The 17,092-nt window shown below is 39.7% G+C and overlaps 1 protein-coding gene across 2 annotated transcripts in view; it reads left to right on the forward strand.

Annotated features, from left to right (window-relative positions):
* Positions 1-4,609: 4,609 nt before the first annotated feature.
* The window catches only part of UROC1 (urocanate hydratase 1), a 58,703-nt gene continuing 46,220 nt past the window's right edge, over positions 4,610-17,092 (forward strand). Inside the window, exons 1-4 of one of the 2 annotated variants that reach the window (XM_070933604.1) lie at positions 4,610-4,762; positions 10,278-10,408; positions 13,987-14,080; positions 16,919-16,978. In XM_070933604.1, coding sequence (XP_070789705.1) covers positions 4,637-4,762; positions 10,278-10,408; positions 13,987-14,080; positions 16,919-16,978 — 411 coding nt within the window. In that variant the 5' untranslated portion in view covers positions 4,610-4,636. The remainder of the gene's footprint in view (positions 4,763-10,277; positions 10,409-13,986; positions 14,081-16,918; positions 16,979-17,092) is intronic. The other variant, XM_070933605.1, reaches the window with a different exon arrangement.

Genomic DNA, 17,092 nt, shown 5'->3' on the forward strand with positions numbered 1-17,092 from the left:
TCAAAAACACGAGGCACCGTCAATCGGTCTCCGGGACTCGAAGTTCTCGATTCCACCCGGGGAATCTCTTATCCTGGGCTGGTTCTTTCGTCTCTCCCCCTCCCTCCCTCCCACACCCACCCACCCACCTATCTATCTACCTCAGATCTCCTAGCGAGAGTGCATTCCGGGGCAAAGCTGCCTTCGTGTTGGGCGCCACCACTACTACACCGCCTCTCCTTCTGGCTCCTTCACTCCGAGGCAACAGGCCGGGGGAGGGGAGGGAAGGTGGTTAGTCAGAGGGGACAGTCCGACGTGCGAGGTTGAGCAAAACCCGACGACCACCCATGGCATCCTGGTCGCCACCCTTCGGGGTCTCTTCCCTCCTCTCTCCCCTCTTCCTCCTCGCTTTCTGCTTCATAGACGGAGCAAGAAGTCCGCGATCGCATCCCACGCTCCGTTCACTTCTCCGCCCCTCGGTGGGACCCGATCGGACCGAACGTGCGGTTTATTGAGCCTCTTCCTCGCCCTGTCCCTCCACAATCGAGGCTAATCATGGGCCTCGTGCAATAGTCGCACGTTCTTTTTAAGCAGGGGTCTCCAACCTTGGCAACTTTAAGCCTAGAGGACTTCAACTCCCAGAATTCCCCAGCCAGCTTTCCTGTGGAGTGTAGAGAGGGTACACAGGTGTCATGGCAAATTGGCAGGGCCAATGGGAGGGCCAGTGGAGGCATAGAAGGGGTGGCAGAGGCCTTGGCCAGAGGACAAGGTGCTGAGGGCAGGCATGCACTAAAGCAGGGGTCTCCATCCTTGGCAACTTTAAGCCTGGCGGACTTCAACTCCCAGAATTCCCCAGCCAGCAAAGCTATTGAGCTATTGAAGCAAAACTGGCTGGGGAATTCTGGGAGTTGAAGTCCGCCAGGCTTAAAGTTGCCAAGGTTGGAGACCCCTGCTTTAAAGACGAGCATTGTGTTGGGCGGAGGGATGTGGAGTGGGGTTGGGGAACATATTTCCCGCCTTCACTCTTGGAGGCTTTCATCTGACGCGAGGAGAGGGCCGAGGAGGAGGAAGAAAAACGAGCCCACCCAAAAGCAACGGCGACGGGAAAGGGTGCTGCTCTCCTGGTTGGAGTGGATTGTCGACCGCGGGGAGAGGGGAGGCTGGACGGCACCGCGCCCTTTGCGCTGGTTGCCCGGGTCCCTGTCTCTTGCCCGGCCGCTGAAGGGGGATGCATTTCCTCACCTGTCTCTGCAGCGCCCTCTCTCGGACCACACGGCCCATCGCTCCCAATCGCCAGCTCTGTATTGCGTTGCTTAGAATTATAGAGCTCTCTCTCCCGTCCCGTGTTAGGGACTTCGACCCCTCTAAGGATGGCGCTGGTTAAAAGGGAAAGTTGCAAGGAGAGAAAACGGTAGATTTCCAACTCTTTTTGTCCGTTGTTCAAGATGGGCATCAGTACAGAATAGAGGGAATACTGGTTTGGGCAGGGGTGAAATCCACCAGGTTCTGACAGGTTCTGGAGAACCGGTAGTGGAAATTTTGAGTAGTTCGGAGAACCGGCAAATACCACCTCTGGCTGACCCCAGAATGGGGTGGGAATGGAGATTTTGCAATATCCTTCCCCCAGGAGTGGGGAGGGAGTGGGGATTTTGCAGTATTCTTCCCTTGCCACGCCCACCAAGCCACACCAGCCTACCAAGCCAAGCCCACAGAACTGGTAGTAAAAAAAAATGGATTTCACCACTGGGTTTGGGGCCTCAGATCAGGGGTGGGTTCTAATTTTTTTTACTTCCGGTTCTGTGGGCGTGGCTTATTTTTTGGGCGTGGCTTGATGGCCATGTGACAATTCTTCAGGATTTAGCAGAGGTACTGGTCTACCAGGCTTTTAACTGCTTGCAGAGCTGTACTGGTCTACTCATTTGTTTTTGGAGGCATTGGTCTACTCATTTGTTTTTGGAGGCATTGGTCTACTTATTTGTTTTTGGAGGCACTGATCTACCCATGTATTTTTGCAGGCACTGGTCTACCCATTTATTTTTGCAGGCACTAGTCTACTCATTTGTTTTTGGAGGCACCGGTCTACCACCACACTGCCTTTTAACACTGATCAGCTGTAGGGCGCCCTTTGAAGCCAAACGGCAAGAGTTTAAACAGTTTTTTCCCTTATAGCCCATCAGCTGGGACTCAGGAGGCAGCAATAGATTGGGGATGGGGCCAAATAAAAGGTAAGAATAATGCGGGGGGGCGGGGGGCAGAACCGGTTCGGTGACGTCATATCGTCACCGCTACCGGCTCGGGGGAACAGGGCGGAACCCACTGCCTCAGATGCTCTGCAAAAATTCAATTCCAAGTATTTTGTTTCTCTGACTCAACTATAACTCATTTCCTGTTAAGGTATTTTCTAGCAGGTTGGCTGGGCATTTCACTTCCAGTCAGTCTCCCTTGGTTTCCCTTTAATTAGCATCATCCTTAAGCGATTGAGATCTATTATATTTTAAAAAATATTTTTTAATTTGCTTTTCTCACTTACAAAGCATTTAGTACAGTTTTAATGTTACAAATAATAATTGGAATTTAGTAAAGGCCAAAGATTTTGTTCTATATATTCAAAAGGGCAACTACTACAGGATGCAGATGTCAATAACGATCATGGCAAGATCTTTTGAAAGTTAAATGCCAATTCTTCCACAACTTCACTGGTTTTAAGTTTACTTCTGAACTTTGTTTTGAGTTTTTGCAAGCCCCACATGGCCTGAATCTGTAACACCTGAATCAGAACAGAGGCCCTTCTACTTCCAGATTTTGCAGTTTTAGTTTCATACTCTAACCACCATGAGCTGAATGCACCTACGTAGTTCACTAGAGAGCAGTAATTTCCATGTAGTTATATTTCCTGATATAACTAGGATTCAAGGTATTCTGCCTATGATTCAAGGATATTTAGTAAAACTGCCATCAATTTTAACAGAATGACAGAGTTGGAAGGGACCTTGGAGTTTTTTTAGTCCACCTCCCTGTCCAAGCAAGACACCCTATACCATTCTGGATAAAAGGCTGTCCAATCTCTTCTATAAAAACCTCCAGTTTTGGAATACCCCAAACTCTTGAAGACAAGCCATTCCACTGAATAATTGTTCTTACTGCTTGGAAATTCTCCTTAATTCTAGGTTGCATCACCCCTTGATAAGTTTCCATCCTTTACTTCTTGTCCTACCCTCAGATGCTTTGGAGAATAGGTTGACCTCTTCTCTGTGACAGCCTCTCCAACATTGGAAGTCTGCTATCATGTCACTCCTAGTACTTCTCTTCATTAGACTAGTCATACCCAATTCCTGCAACCATTTATCCTATATTTTAGCCTCCATCTCCTCAATCATCTTTGTTACTCTTATCTGCACTCTTTCCAGAGACTCAACACCTTTTTGTATCGCGGTCATCAAAACTGGTTGCTGTATTCCAAGTGTAGTCTTATGAAAGCAATATAAAGCAATACTAACACTTTCATGTGATCTTGATACTGTCCCTTTGCCTAGGATTATATTGGCCTTTTTGGCAGCTGCAGCACACTGCTAGCTCATATTCAAGTGGTTGTCCACTAGGACTCCTTGACCCCTCTCACAGTTATTTTAGTAACCTTAGAGATCCAGATCCTCCAGAAGGTTGTTCAATATCCTTTTGAAGCATCCAGTTTGACTATCCCAGACAGCTCTCAGAGAAGTCCACAACTAGACCTCTGCAGTATGTTTTTATTGGCCACTTGAAGTCACTTGAATGTGTTAGTTGTGTCTTCTCCAGAAGAGAGTCATCCATGAGAGTTTGGATATCCTTACCAATATTAGTATGAAGAATGACTTTTCTGGATAGACCTACTTAATTATTACAACATTTAAAAATCAACTTCTCAAGTAGGTGCACTAGAATTCAGCGCATTTCTTTCCTGCATGGACTTTTATGGTAGCCTCCAAATGCCTAAAACAGGTTTTAATTTTATTAACAGGGCCCTGAGATTGCATGACACATTATTGATTCTATTTATAGTTTCAGCATATAAATATTTTATTGCTGTATTGTTATTTTAGAATATTGTTTAATAATTTCATTGTTGATCATACTTTAAATGTCATTAAAATGCTTTAGGATTTCTGGAATGAAAGAGGGAAGCATAAATATTTCATTAAAAGACATGGAGAGAAAAGTGGAAGAGGCCCACGATAATGTCATGCTCGCAAATAAAAATATCTGAATATTTGAACATTTGCTTATACATAATCAGAAGGATGTGTTTTGCCAAATTTCCAATTCAAAGCCTGCAAAATCTCTGGGTGCTGTATGTAAAGAACCTTCCCATGTCTGCGTACAAAGTACAGGAGCAAATCAACTGTGATTCAGTGCAACAGAGCAACCAGATGTGGAGAACCAGATTGGAGAATAAACAGTAGACCTGTCAATGATTCCTCAGGAGGAGGCAGCAGGACAAACCAATAGGATGATGAGGGGGGTCAAATAGGGCATTTTCCTCCAGAGGATTGGAGGAAAAGCCAAACATTGACCTGCTTTTGTCAAAGGTCACCTTAGGTGCAACAGAACCTCAATCCTTTTCTAAGTCTTGTCCTTCAGCCACAGCAGTCTGTCAGGTACCAGCCTTCCCTTACAAGCTATGTCTACTCTGAAAGCAATTTGTGCTGGGCTCCCCCTCCATCCTCCTCCAGAGAACAGAGGCCGAAAGAATGGAATCCCTCATGCTCCTGTGAGAAGCCCAAATCTCACTGCAAGTGAAGAAAAAGTAAGAGTTTGTACAATTCTTCTCTCTCCTATTTTCCATGAAAAATCTCTCCATTAGCTAGAGCTACAGGCTCTGCATTCCTAAAATGTCCCCTAGAACTGAGTTGGGCGAATCATCCCTGATAGACTTAGATCTGCTTCTTAAAGCAAGTCTGGTGGTCTCTTCCCAGCTATATTATTGATAGCTACCAGTTGTGAAAATAAACACTGCAGAATTCTATTTTTATATTGCCCTTAATGTCTTTCTATCAGATCTGTTGAGTTCCAATGCATATCTCTGTTCATCACACCCTTAACAACATGGTGGTGTTCAGGAATTCCCAATTTTTCAGCATTATGAAGTCCTGTTGCTGGGACTTTCTGAGTGTTTCTTTATGGTTCTGTTCAGTAAAAATGTGAGGTCCTTCTGCATAGACAAGGCCCTTTTGAAATGGGAGTAGCAGTATTAATAGAAATAATAATGACTTATCACACTTATCTTAATTCAAGGAAACGATGATAGCAAACATAACCTGAGGATCAGACCTATATATTGTGTCTATTTGCCATTTGAATTTGTAATAATAATTTTTTTGTTCCAGTGTTTTATGTCATGTCCCTTGGTTTCTGTAAATGATATGTAGCTTTTTTTAATAAGACTGTGTAAAGGCCAATATCCATTCATTAGTTGATTTTAATATCCTTGAATAAATCAAAACATATTTGCCAGAATTTTCTTCTAGTTATTTCCTGAATTCTCTTGCTTCCAAACTGCTTTGTGGATTGAAATATGTGACAGTAACATCTTTCATGTTCTTTTTCTTCCTCTGAAACCTAAGCAGGTTAATACTTTGCCTCTTGTTTTCACTGCCCATTCCCTTAAGGTTAACTTGGGATTGTCTTCCTGCTTTTCACTCTCAAAATAGAAGAATAGAATAGAATAGAATAGAATAGAATAGAATAGAATAGAATAGAATAGAATAGAATAGAATAGAATAGAATAGAATAGAATAGAATAGAATAATTGAAAGGGATCTTGGAGGTCTTCTAATCCAACCCTCTGCTTAAGCAGGAAACCCACCCTCCCCACCACAAAGTGGCAGGCAGGTAGTGTACATAAAAGAAAAGATACATTTGTAAAGAATCATAAGGTACAACACTTAATTATAGTCATAGGGAAACAATCAATATAAATCTTAAGGATACCAGCAACATTACAGTCATACAGTCAAAACATAGAAAACACCCTTTCAGCAATGAATAGAAGCCAAAAAGGAGACTGAAATGCTAGTGATAGAGGCAAGAGAATTCTTGGGAATTCTTACAGGTGGGGGACCAGGGTGCCCAAATGTTTTGCTGGATAGTTGCTTTTGCCGATATATCCATTTCAATACCTCATTGGATAAGCTAGCAGAAGTGGTCATGTTTGTTTGCATGAGCATAGAATCATAAGGCTGGAAGGGACCTTGAGAGTCTTCTAGTCCAACCCCCTGCTCAAGGCAGGACCCTTACTGTATATCAGCCTAGTCAAATGGTTGTCCAGTCTATTTTTTGAAAACTACAAGTGATGGAGCACCCACAAGTTTGGAGTAGCATTGGCAATAAGATTCATTCTGTGCTGGGAATGTCTGCAGGGGTTTGTGTGTCAAAGTCTTGATAACACTTGTGGCAGCATCTTTGAAACTTCCTCCTCCTCCTCCTTCCCCCTCTGCATGTTAGAAGGATAGGACTCCAATTATATGATCACAGGCATTATCTTGAAATCTCCCCCCCCGCCCCCGTCACCACTCTGTGATCACCTTGTTCTGTACTGCATATGAAAGCAGGAGATCAATTTGTGGAGTGATGGTGGGGGGAATGTTATAGACCTTGAAGCATTCAGTAACAGTAACAGAGTTGGAAGGGACCTTGGAGGTCATCTAGTCCTGCTCACGCAGGAGACCTGTACTAGGGATTCAAACCGCCGAACTGCCGACCTTTCTGATCGACAAGCTCGATCAGCTTGTCATTTTAGCCACAAAGCCACACCTGATTACATACCTTTATGTCTATTGCAACTTTAGTTGCTGCCTCCTAGCACTGCCATCTGAGGGAATTGCTCTGCCTAACATTAGGGCGTTCCTAATTCTATGTTCATAGCAGCGTTCCATGCACCTTTGGCGTTTAGTCATCCTGGCCGCATGACCACCGAGACGTCTTTGGACAGCGCTGGCTCTTCGGCTTTGAAACGGAGATGAGCACCGCTCGCTAGAGTCAGGAACGACTAGCACATAGGTGCGAGGGGAACCTTTACCTTTTACCTTTAACATTAGGGGTGACCTCTGTCTCTTGAGTTGATCCAGCATATAAATAAATATATATGATAAAATATATCTTAAGAGAGAACAACTTTACTCCAAAAAAGTGTGTGATTTTACCCATTTTCAAGGACTAGCAGTGGTTCAGCAACTGAAAATACTTTTTTTTTTTAAATGGATACTTTTAACAAAAAGTCAGAAGTCTGGCAGCACTTTTTCCATCTAGCCTATTTTATTGAAAGTCATATTAAAAAGCTGTTGCTTTAATAGCATTGGTTAGTTGGAAAAGGTGCTACCAGACTCTAAATTGTTTGCCATCAGAGACTAACACAGCTCTCTTAATAAAAACGAAAGCCTATTTTGTATCTAGCTCACCTCCTGATAAGGGTAGTTTTGTCTCATCTGTATTTGTTCCTATATTTTTAAGACAATGTAAACTGTGTGAATAATATTATGTCTACTGTGGCTTTATCACATTATTCTTAGGATTTGGCTTCAGGAGAATCTCTCTTTATTGGCTCTTCGTTGTAAACCAACTCTTCTGGCAAAGATGTGAGGTTCCAGTTTTATGGGTGTAGACAATTGCTACTGCTTTGAAATCTGTTATTTCGCCTTTTAAGTGACAACATTTTTTTGGTCAGGCCAGCTATTCTGAGCTGGATGTCCTCCTGAGGTGTGAGGACTAAGTCCGAGAAAACTGGGAGCTGCATTTCCAACACATTTGAAAAATCCAAGTTGGGTAGCCTACCTGGTTGAGATTGCAGTAATCACATACAGTACATTCTATGTGTCTCTCACAAGCACACACACATATATATACTTTCTCACATATACAATGAGAAGGCTTTTTCTGCCACAATAAAGATCCTGTTTCCTTGCATATTAACTGTATTTTTTTTAATTCAGTTTAAACAAAAATCCAAGCAATCTTCTTTAAAATGTGGCCAGCTTGTTAAAGTATTCTTTTGTATTGATCTTATGCCTGGATACTACACAGAGTTCACTCTAAGAGTGAGATGAACATCATTGACATTTGATAAACAAATAAATGTCTCTGAGCATTGGCTTAGTATTTGATGTATATATCTTTGTATGCATTTATTTTGATATCCCAACATTTGATGTCGGAAATCATCTTATCCCTTCGGTCAGAAGTCATCCTCTCTCTTTGGTACACCATTTGTTTATTTGTTAGATTTATTTCCAGTTTGTTTCTCCAAGAGCAAAAGGTGGCTACAGGACATCTACTGGGAGATGTCCCTCATTTGATGCTTACAATAACACCTGTGTGAGGTATGTTGGGGTTGAACTGGCCGAAAATCATTCAGTGAGCCTGGACTTGAAATTATTCAGCTTTCATTCTTAGCATTCAGAGAAAGATTCCCTCCCCACCCCCCAATGCATCCTTGGCAGTAGTGGGTTTCAAATTCCATCACTACCGGTTCACTTGTGGGCGCACTCGTGCACAACACTTCTGCACATGTGCAGAAGCGTCCAGGTGGGTGGGCGGAGCCTCCTGCCGCCGTTGCTACCAGTTCATCTGATCCAGGGCGAACCGATAACAACCCACCACTGATCCTTGGTCTGGGAGAAACTTTGAATGGTACTGACCAATGCATTCTAAGCTCCTTTCCTTCCTTCCTGCCTGCCTGCCTGCCTGTCTGCCTGCTAGATACATCAGACAGAGTGGAGCTTATGTAGCCTGCTCTGTACTTCCTCATGCATGTTTTTGCACAGATATTCACATGTTCACAAGCAGCAACCATGTAGAGAAATGCACTGTGCGAACAAATCAAGCTTCAGTGTACGTATTGTGACACTCCTGTATTTGGTTCCCTGAAGGTAAGCAATTTATTCTAATGCCCCAGGCGGTTACATCATTGAAAAAAAAACTTCTGCAAACCTTCTTAAAATGGTAGCGCCTTTCCTGCTCCCACCCCTTCTTAGACTTTAATTCTTATGTGCTGCTTCTTCTGTTAATGGTATGGTCCTTTTTGTCTGGGTTCTCTATTGATTTAGTTTCTGCCCATGAATTTCAAACTCTGTGTGAACATTGCATCAGAACAAAATAAATAAATAAAAAATAAAACATTTAAAAATAAACAAAAAATAGTGGAATAAATTATGAAAGAATGCATTTCAGATGTCAGCATTTTTGTTTGTTTTAAGCCATAATTTTTGGTACACATTTTGGAGTACATCAAAGTCAGCAGAGATCTTATTTCCTCTGAGAGGAGTGGCCCTCACAGAGCATGGCACAAACCATTCCTGAATGGGTGCCACTTTTCTTTGTAAGAGAGGCATTCTCCCTGGATGTGTGGCCAGTTTGTGAAGATTTTGGGAAAATTGCAAATATATATATATATATATATTTTATACTTAAGATGGGTTCATACCATGCTAAACTATTGGTTTGTTTCACCACATTGATTAAATCATAATTTGCTGGGATTGTGTAACATGGAAAACTAAAAACACATACCTGCTGTAGCAGTTGACTAGCAGGAGAAACTATACATTTGAATTTTCTCTCCCTGGTTTTACTTCATCATCTCCTTTTCAGCAATCGTCCACAGCCATTTCCTCACTGGTGATTTAGAGCATCACCAAACCCTTGCTAAAGTGGCATTAAGTCTGTCCTTATCTGTTATGCTGGCAGATCAGGGGTTAAATGAGTGTATAAGACTCTAAATCACTAGTGGGGAAATAATTCAAGAGGCAGTAGGGGAACACCTGGATATTTGGTAATCCTAGCACATTGTATATTGAGTACAGGAGTTTCACAGTTTCTTTGCACTGGGAAAGACAATCTTAATTTATTAGGAAATTTTACATGCGCTGTGTATATTCTGTCATCTCAGGATGGTGATGAAATAGCAGATTTGGCATGGCCCATCTCTGCTGCCAAAGAGCCACCAAGAGCTTTCTGCTTTGTTTTGTGCTTAATGTAAAGGCCTACATTAACGTTCTTTCGTTTCTTCTCTGGAAAATGGGCACCCGGGCTTTATCTTATTCATACAAAGGGCTGAATGAAAAGATTCCATTGAAAACGTGCTACTACCTTAGTGGATAGACCCTCATTTTTATTCAGGATCAATCTCCTTGAATCCTTTCATAAGAACTGGGCATGTTTCCCACTCAGCCTAATAAAATGCATGTGCTTAATTAATTGTGATAGCCACCCACTTAGTCATTTTTAAACTTTAGTTATGTTTGCTTTTTTCTCCCTTGTTTTGGCAGTTGGCTTTAAAAAACTCTCTGCGGTATTTCCCGCCTAACTTGCATGGAATCCTGGCACCAGAATTTGCCAAAGAATTGAAGCTCTATGGGCATATCTACATGTACAGGTTCTGCCCCCAGATTGAAATGAGGTAAGGATTAGGATTTGCCAAAAGATTGGGAATTCCAGGTTGGCATCAAAATTCCTTACTCAGTAGCTTGGGCATCATGGGCATCTGTGTGTGTGTGTGGGTGGGGAATGCCCACAATGCAAATCAAGTGATGACATCATGTTTCAAATGATGTCATTGGAACTTGTACTGGATGCTAACCAATCTCATATAAAGCAGAGCCATCATTTTTTTAGCTGCCATTTTTTGAATTCATACAGTACCCTCCCTAAGCCATCAAATATTGTTTTAAAAACTTAAATGGTTGTGTTCTGCTCTAAGTCAAAAACAATCAAATCACCGTTTGGGTTACTTAGTGCCATAAGTGAATCCAGGATATCTTTATAAAGTTAGCAAAAATTTGTCAGTGTGGCTGCTTCAAAGCCCAATCATAAACTGAATTAGCAGAAGGTCACTTGCTGATTAACCAGCAAGATGAGATGAAACAAGGCTGATAAATAAGCAAGTTGATTTATTGGTCAATGTATGCAGCTGCTGAACATCTGGGAACTTTGAACTGGATTCAAGCATCATAATAAAGTATCATGTAATTATTTTGTTTCTGGTGGCATAAACTATGACTTAGGACAATATACCAAGCCTGTTAATTCTGGATTAGAAAACAAACCATGGTAAAAATAAAAACATTGAAAGTATGAATTCAGTCTTTGACTTGGTTTATAGCCAATATTAACAGCTTTGTAACAGGGTAGAGAACAGTAGACCTTTGTTTCTAATGAATGTCTACTTCCAGCATCTTCATAGCACTTGTGTTTGAAATCATTGGGGACTGTTACTCATCAGCATGTACAGTAAATGTCCATCCACTCTTTATAATCTGTATGTTTGTAATACAGTTCTTCTCTGCGGCCAACTTCTTATGGGAAGTACAGCATATACCAAATTTATTCTACAAGAAGTAAGATATGCAGAAAACAAAGTGTCAAGACTTGGCTTATTTCTGACCATCAAAATACCAAGCCAGAGACTCCCAAGTGCCTTATTAGATTCCAATGAAGCCTATATAAGAGCTGTATTTCCCTGACAGCCCATAAGCTTTTCTAATGTCAAGTCTTTTTCATAGTACCATCCATTAAAAAAAGTAACAATAATGTAAAAATAGTAACACCTGTGTCATGACAGCATCACTTAAATAATATAATTATGTCGCAATGTCTGATGCAAATTTGTAATATGTTCTATGTGATCATATAAATATGCATTGTTAGTGAACTATAAAACACTCAATGCCATTTTAAGCTTAGTTTAAGCATATTTAGAGCTATTATATGGGTTGAAAAATGTAGACACCCAACAGATAGTAGCAAAGAATTAGTTTTATGTGTCTCTTGTCTGCCATCTAGTAGTCATCATCCATAGTGCATTCCATGTATAATCCATAGTCCTAAACATATTGAACAAACCCAGGGTACAGATCTAGACATGGCCTCAGACTGTAGAGAATTATTAAATTTGCAGATGATACAACGATGGGACTTATCTCGGGGGGGATGAGTCTGTCTATCAAGATGAGGTGGACCGGTTGCTTTTGTGGTGTGGAGACAATAACTTGGTCCTTAAAACCAAGGAGCTTACAGTGGACTATAGAAGGAATAAATCAGACATCCAGCCCTTGGTTATCAATGGAGACCGAGTGGAGCAAATGGCCAGTTTTAAGTTTCTGGGTGTTATCATAAAAGAGGACCTGACCTGGGATGCTCACATTGCAGCACTGGTCAAAAGGGCCCAGCAGAGATTATACTACCTGAGACTTCTCAGGAAACAACAACTGAATGAAAAACTGCTGGTGACCTTCTACCGCTGCACCATAGAGAGTATTGTATGGTTTGCCAATTGCACAGTGGCAGATAGGACGGTGCTCCAGAGGGTTAACGTCATTGCCCAGAGGATCATTGGTTGCCTTCTCCCCTCTTTGGAAGAGCTTTATAGTTCCCGCTGCCTTAAGAAAGTTCAAAACATTCTTAAAGATCCATCTCATCCTGGGCACCCTTTTTTTTTTTTTTTTTTTTTGAACTATTACTGTCTGGCAGATGGTACAGGACAATAAAAACAAGGACAAAAAGCTGAAAAACAGCTTCTATCCCAGATCAGTAACTATAATGAATTCTACTGTATAGTACAATATTAATGCAATATCAGGGGTTTTCAATTCAATTGTATAGAATGTGAAGGATGCGTGTTTTTGTTTTCTTTTTATGTATAATTTACCCTGAAGATGGCATTTAATTTCGTTGTATGAGGTGCAATAACAATAAAGTAAACTAACTAACTAGATTGGCATTGTGTGAGGTTTTGATTAAACTGTTGAGTTAAGGCTGAGAGGCCCAAGTACAAGTCATCTCTTAGCCATGGAACCTTGGGCCAATCTCCCTTTCTTAGCCCACCCATTTCACAGGATTACAAAGAGAAGAGAGGAGGAAAAAGTGAGACAGCCAAATACTGTTGCATTGATCTCTCAAATATCTTTAATCATTAAATGCAAAATTCATTTGTCCTCATTAACTGATCTTGTTTACTTCATTTAATGTTTTTGGCAACCATGTTCTGCCAGTGTAAAAGTGCAAATTATTTTGAACTTAGTTTGAATTGACTGCAATGCACTATACAGATCCTGCATTGACTGTAGGCTGAAAAAAGCTTGCTTTTGTAATTGTTCTGAGCTGTAGTTTTGAAAATCTGATAAAAGGCAATTACATTCCTCAAATGTAGTGTTCCATTTTGAAGCATTTTTTTGTTAATTGCTCAGGATCTGTTTGTTCCAGTTGGACTTTATATTTGGATTCTCAAATGAACAGCTCAAATTCTGCCCATATTCCAAAAATGCGTAGCAGTTTAAAAAATGAGTGCCCAAGGGCACAAAGCTCATATTCTATAAGTATGCAGCTGAGTTGATACAGGCTTTCTGAATTCAGATTCTGAATAAATAAGGTCAGGTAACAAAGTCAGAATAAACAATATATTTTCTTCATTTAGCACGGAATCCTTCCAAAATAGATATAGAACAAGCGAAACTGGGAAAAAAACCCCACTGTGATATTTATTTCTTTTGCAGATGGTGGATGTATTCACTAACCAAACTGTTTGTGAATGGCACTATGTCTATTACTAGTCTAATGTTGATAATTATTTCTTATCTCTCTATGTGCATGGATATATGTCAGGGCTGTGCAGAAGTTCAGAATTAATTTGGAAAACATGGTTGGATTCACTCAGGAATGTAAAGAGAACACCTGCCTACAAATCTTTAAATAAGAACTATCTGACATATCCAGAGGGTACTATGTAGAAAGAAGCCCTTAAAATACCAATCTCTTTTTGGGGGTTGGGGACAGGGAGAAATCTACTGATTAGTAATCTAAATTGAGTTCAGATGGTTTTATTCATAATAGGGTGTCCAACATCCTAATTGACTTTATCTTTCCATTAATTGTTTTCTATATTGGTTTTTCTTTTAATTTATCCATCAGATCAAGAATTCATTGGTAAAAACAGTTAGAGAATAATTAATTCATCTCTGCCTTTATCTGTTTCAATTTCAGAGCTTATCCCATTCAGGAATATCCTTGCAAAACCAAGCAAGCTGCTGCAATAATGCACATGATTATGAATAACCTTGATCCTGCAGTAGCCCAGGTAATGAATATTTGATGAAAACATGGTCTAGGAAAGAAATCTCCTTGCATGCTCATGAGAATGTACTGCCTTTTATGGGGTAAATAATGGAGACAGTGATTTAGGATTTATGGAGTGATTTATGGAGTCAGTGATTAGGATAATATATTATATTAAGTGATGGTTGTATTAACAATACTTTGTTGAATAAATCTACAGTTAGCTATGTTGGAAAAACTCGGTAAGTTATAGACCATTGTTTACAAACCACAATACCCAGCTCTCACTGTTCATACATATTTAATCACCATCCTATTCTCTTTCAGGCAAGCAATGTTATCAAAGTGCAGAAAGAAATTGTAAACCAGAGGGTTATTCTCTGTTTCTTTATATTCTAAGTTTTGTATTATTGCAATTGTTTTGATCCCTAAGATGCTTTTCAAAAGGCAACTGGATTTTCTTGATTGTTTCATTGGAAACATTTCACTTCTCATCCAAGAAGGTTATCAGAAATGGGCAGCCATATAAATTGAATAAATTAATAAATATTCTGCACCATGTCTCACTTTTTATTCTTTAAATTTCTCACTTGTCTCTTTCTAAGAATTTCATCAATTCTAAGTAAGATTTTCATAGTCTTTCTCCTCCTTTCAACCCATTCAATTTCCCACTATATATTTGCTTTATAATTTAATCCTTGTTTGTGTTCTCTATATGATAATCAACTTCACTGTACAATTTTTAACTGGTGAATCACTTTTGTGTTTAGTCAGAATTGATTCATTACCCATTCATTCTTGACTCTATAACTTTTTAGACATACGTCTCTAAGTTTGCCATTCCTATTGCACCCAACTTTTATTATCTCCTCATTTAACCAGCTCTCATTTCCAGAAAAGCAGTGGGCAGAAGCAAGCTCTTATAAGCAAACTCCATTTTCACTTCTTTTGACCAGTTTCCATTCCTCACAACAATTTCATATTACCCACTATCTTTTGCATGTCTTAAAAGTTCTCCATTTTCCCATATTTTGTAAACATTCTACCAATGCATACAAATTTATCAACTTGCTCTAGCTTTTGACATTTATATATAGCTTACAAACATTCACTCCATTTTGTCTATCAAATGTATCTATCTTGGTCTTTGGTACAATAATTTTCAGATTTATATTCTTTGTTGAATCTACCTATCATTCCCTGCAAAGCATTTGTCTTCTCAGATTTACACACAGCATTATCCATATGCAAAGTGCATACTATATGTTCATGATCCAAGTCAATATATCTCTACCATCACTTGCAAGACCACCTCCTACCGGCCTCCCACCGCCCAGTGCGCTCACATAGGACTGCCCTCCTCCGGGTGCCATCGGCCAGACAATGTCGGCTGGCGGCCCCCAGAATGAGGGCGTTCTCTGTGGTTGCACTGACCCTCTGGAATGGGTTACCCACCGGGCTCCGGACAGCCCCTGACCTCCGCACCTTCCGCGCCGACCTGAAGACATGGCTTTTTCAGCAAATTCCCTGATAAAACCCTGTGAGGTTTTAATTGTCTGGGGATTTTAAATGGGTTTGTTTTAGCACTGTTTTATTGTTATGCTGTTTTTATTCTGTGAGCCGCTCCGAGTCCTATGGGAGAAGAGTGGCATATAAATTTGATAAAATAAATAAATAAATAAATTACAAAATTTTCTTATACGGTACATTTCTGATACAGTATTATATATTTATTATACATTAAACAACCAAGGAAACTCATACTTCCTTGCCTTATTCCCTTTTCAGAGTTGAACCATTTATTAAGGATTCTAGTTTTACTCACACATTTTACTTCCATCATATATTTTTCTTATCACATTCAGCAACCCTAACCAAGCCTGTATCATGTTCTTTCTCTAAATCAATATATAATGCACAAATATTTATTTCATCAAAATTGCTCTGTATTTTTCCTACCTCATTTAATATTAACCATTATTTTCTCTCTTTGACTACATTTTTGCAACTTTTTGTGCTTATATATTATAAAATACCTTTCATCTTTTTTGCATCATTTATATGAATTTTTCTACATTATTAACCTCTTTCATGCCTTCATTCAGGTATTCCTTTGCATACATATTTCTTTGGCTCCTGGTAACATAATTGTTTTCACTCTGTTTTAATTAACATCCACCCACTTTCCTTATGTTCACTTTTTATTCATTTTGTTTGGATACAAGATTGGACTTTCTTTTCCTACAGTTCGTTTTCATTTCTTTATTTTCATTTCCATGTCCTTTCCCCCCAATTTTGTTATTGGCATTTCCAAATTATCTGTCCCATATTCATAACCTCTGATCATCCTTGTCTCTCTGTTTCTGATTCAGTCTTTCATTATAAATCAGTTAAATACTGTTTTGGATTTTTATTCATTCTTCTGCATATGTATATATGAATAGATATATGGATTAACCATATATTCAAAACAAGTCTTTTTCTAAGCAAATATTCTCTAGTCACCCTTCTAATTAATTACTGATTTCCTAAATGGTCCGGTGACTTTTTCTTTGTCTTCTCATCTCATTTCCATCTTTTCATCCATGTTGCCTAATAGAATTATTTTTCCTTGGATTGCATTCATTCATAGCAATTAAAAAGGAGGAAAAATCATTATTCATAAAAAAGAAATAATATATCATGAGGGCAAATAAAAATGCATAATTTTTATTTCATTTTTATGGTAATATATTATGGATACTAAACAGCTGTCCTCAAGATGAAGATCTTGTTCTGGAGGCAGACATAAGAGAACTTAATATCATTGTATAGGAGTTGTTTTGAAATCTTGTATGGATTTAAAATGTACCTTTTGCAGTTTCCCCAGGAACTTGTAACATATGGAGGAAATGGACAAGTGTTCAGCAACTGGGCGCAGGTATGATACTGTAGATATATTTTCAGTGAGAAATGGTTTTTTAAAAAATTATTCTCATTCTGTTTAAGCAAAGTTTGATGAGCAGCTGACCATAAATTGAGATCTATTTTAACT

The sequence above is a fragment of the Pituophis catenifer genome, unplaced genomic scaffold, assembly GCF_029215685.1.
Source record: "Pituophis catenifer annectens isolate HBS135680 unplaced genomic scaffold, rPitCat1.0.hap2 SCAF_2, whole genome shotgun sequence".
Taxonomy (NCBI): domain Eukaryota; kingdom Metazoa; phylum Chordata; class Lepidosauria; order Squamata; family Colubridae; genus Pituophis; species Pituophis catenifer.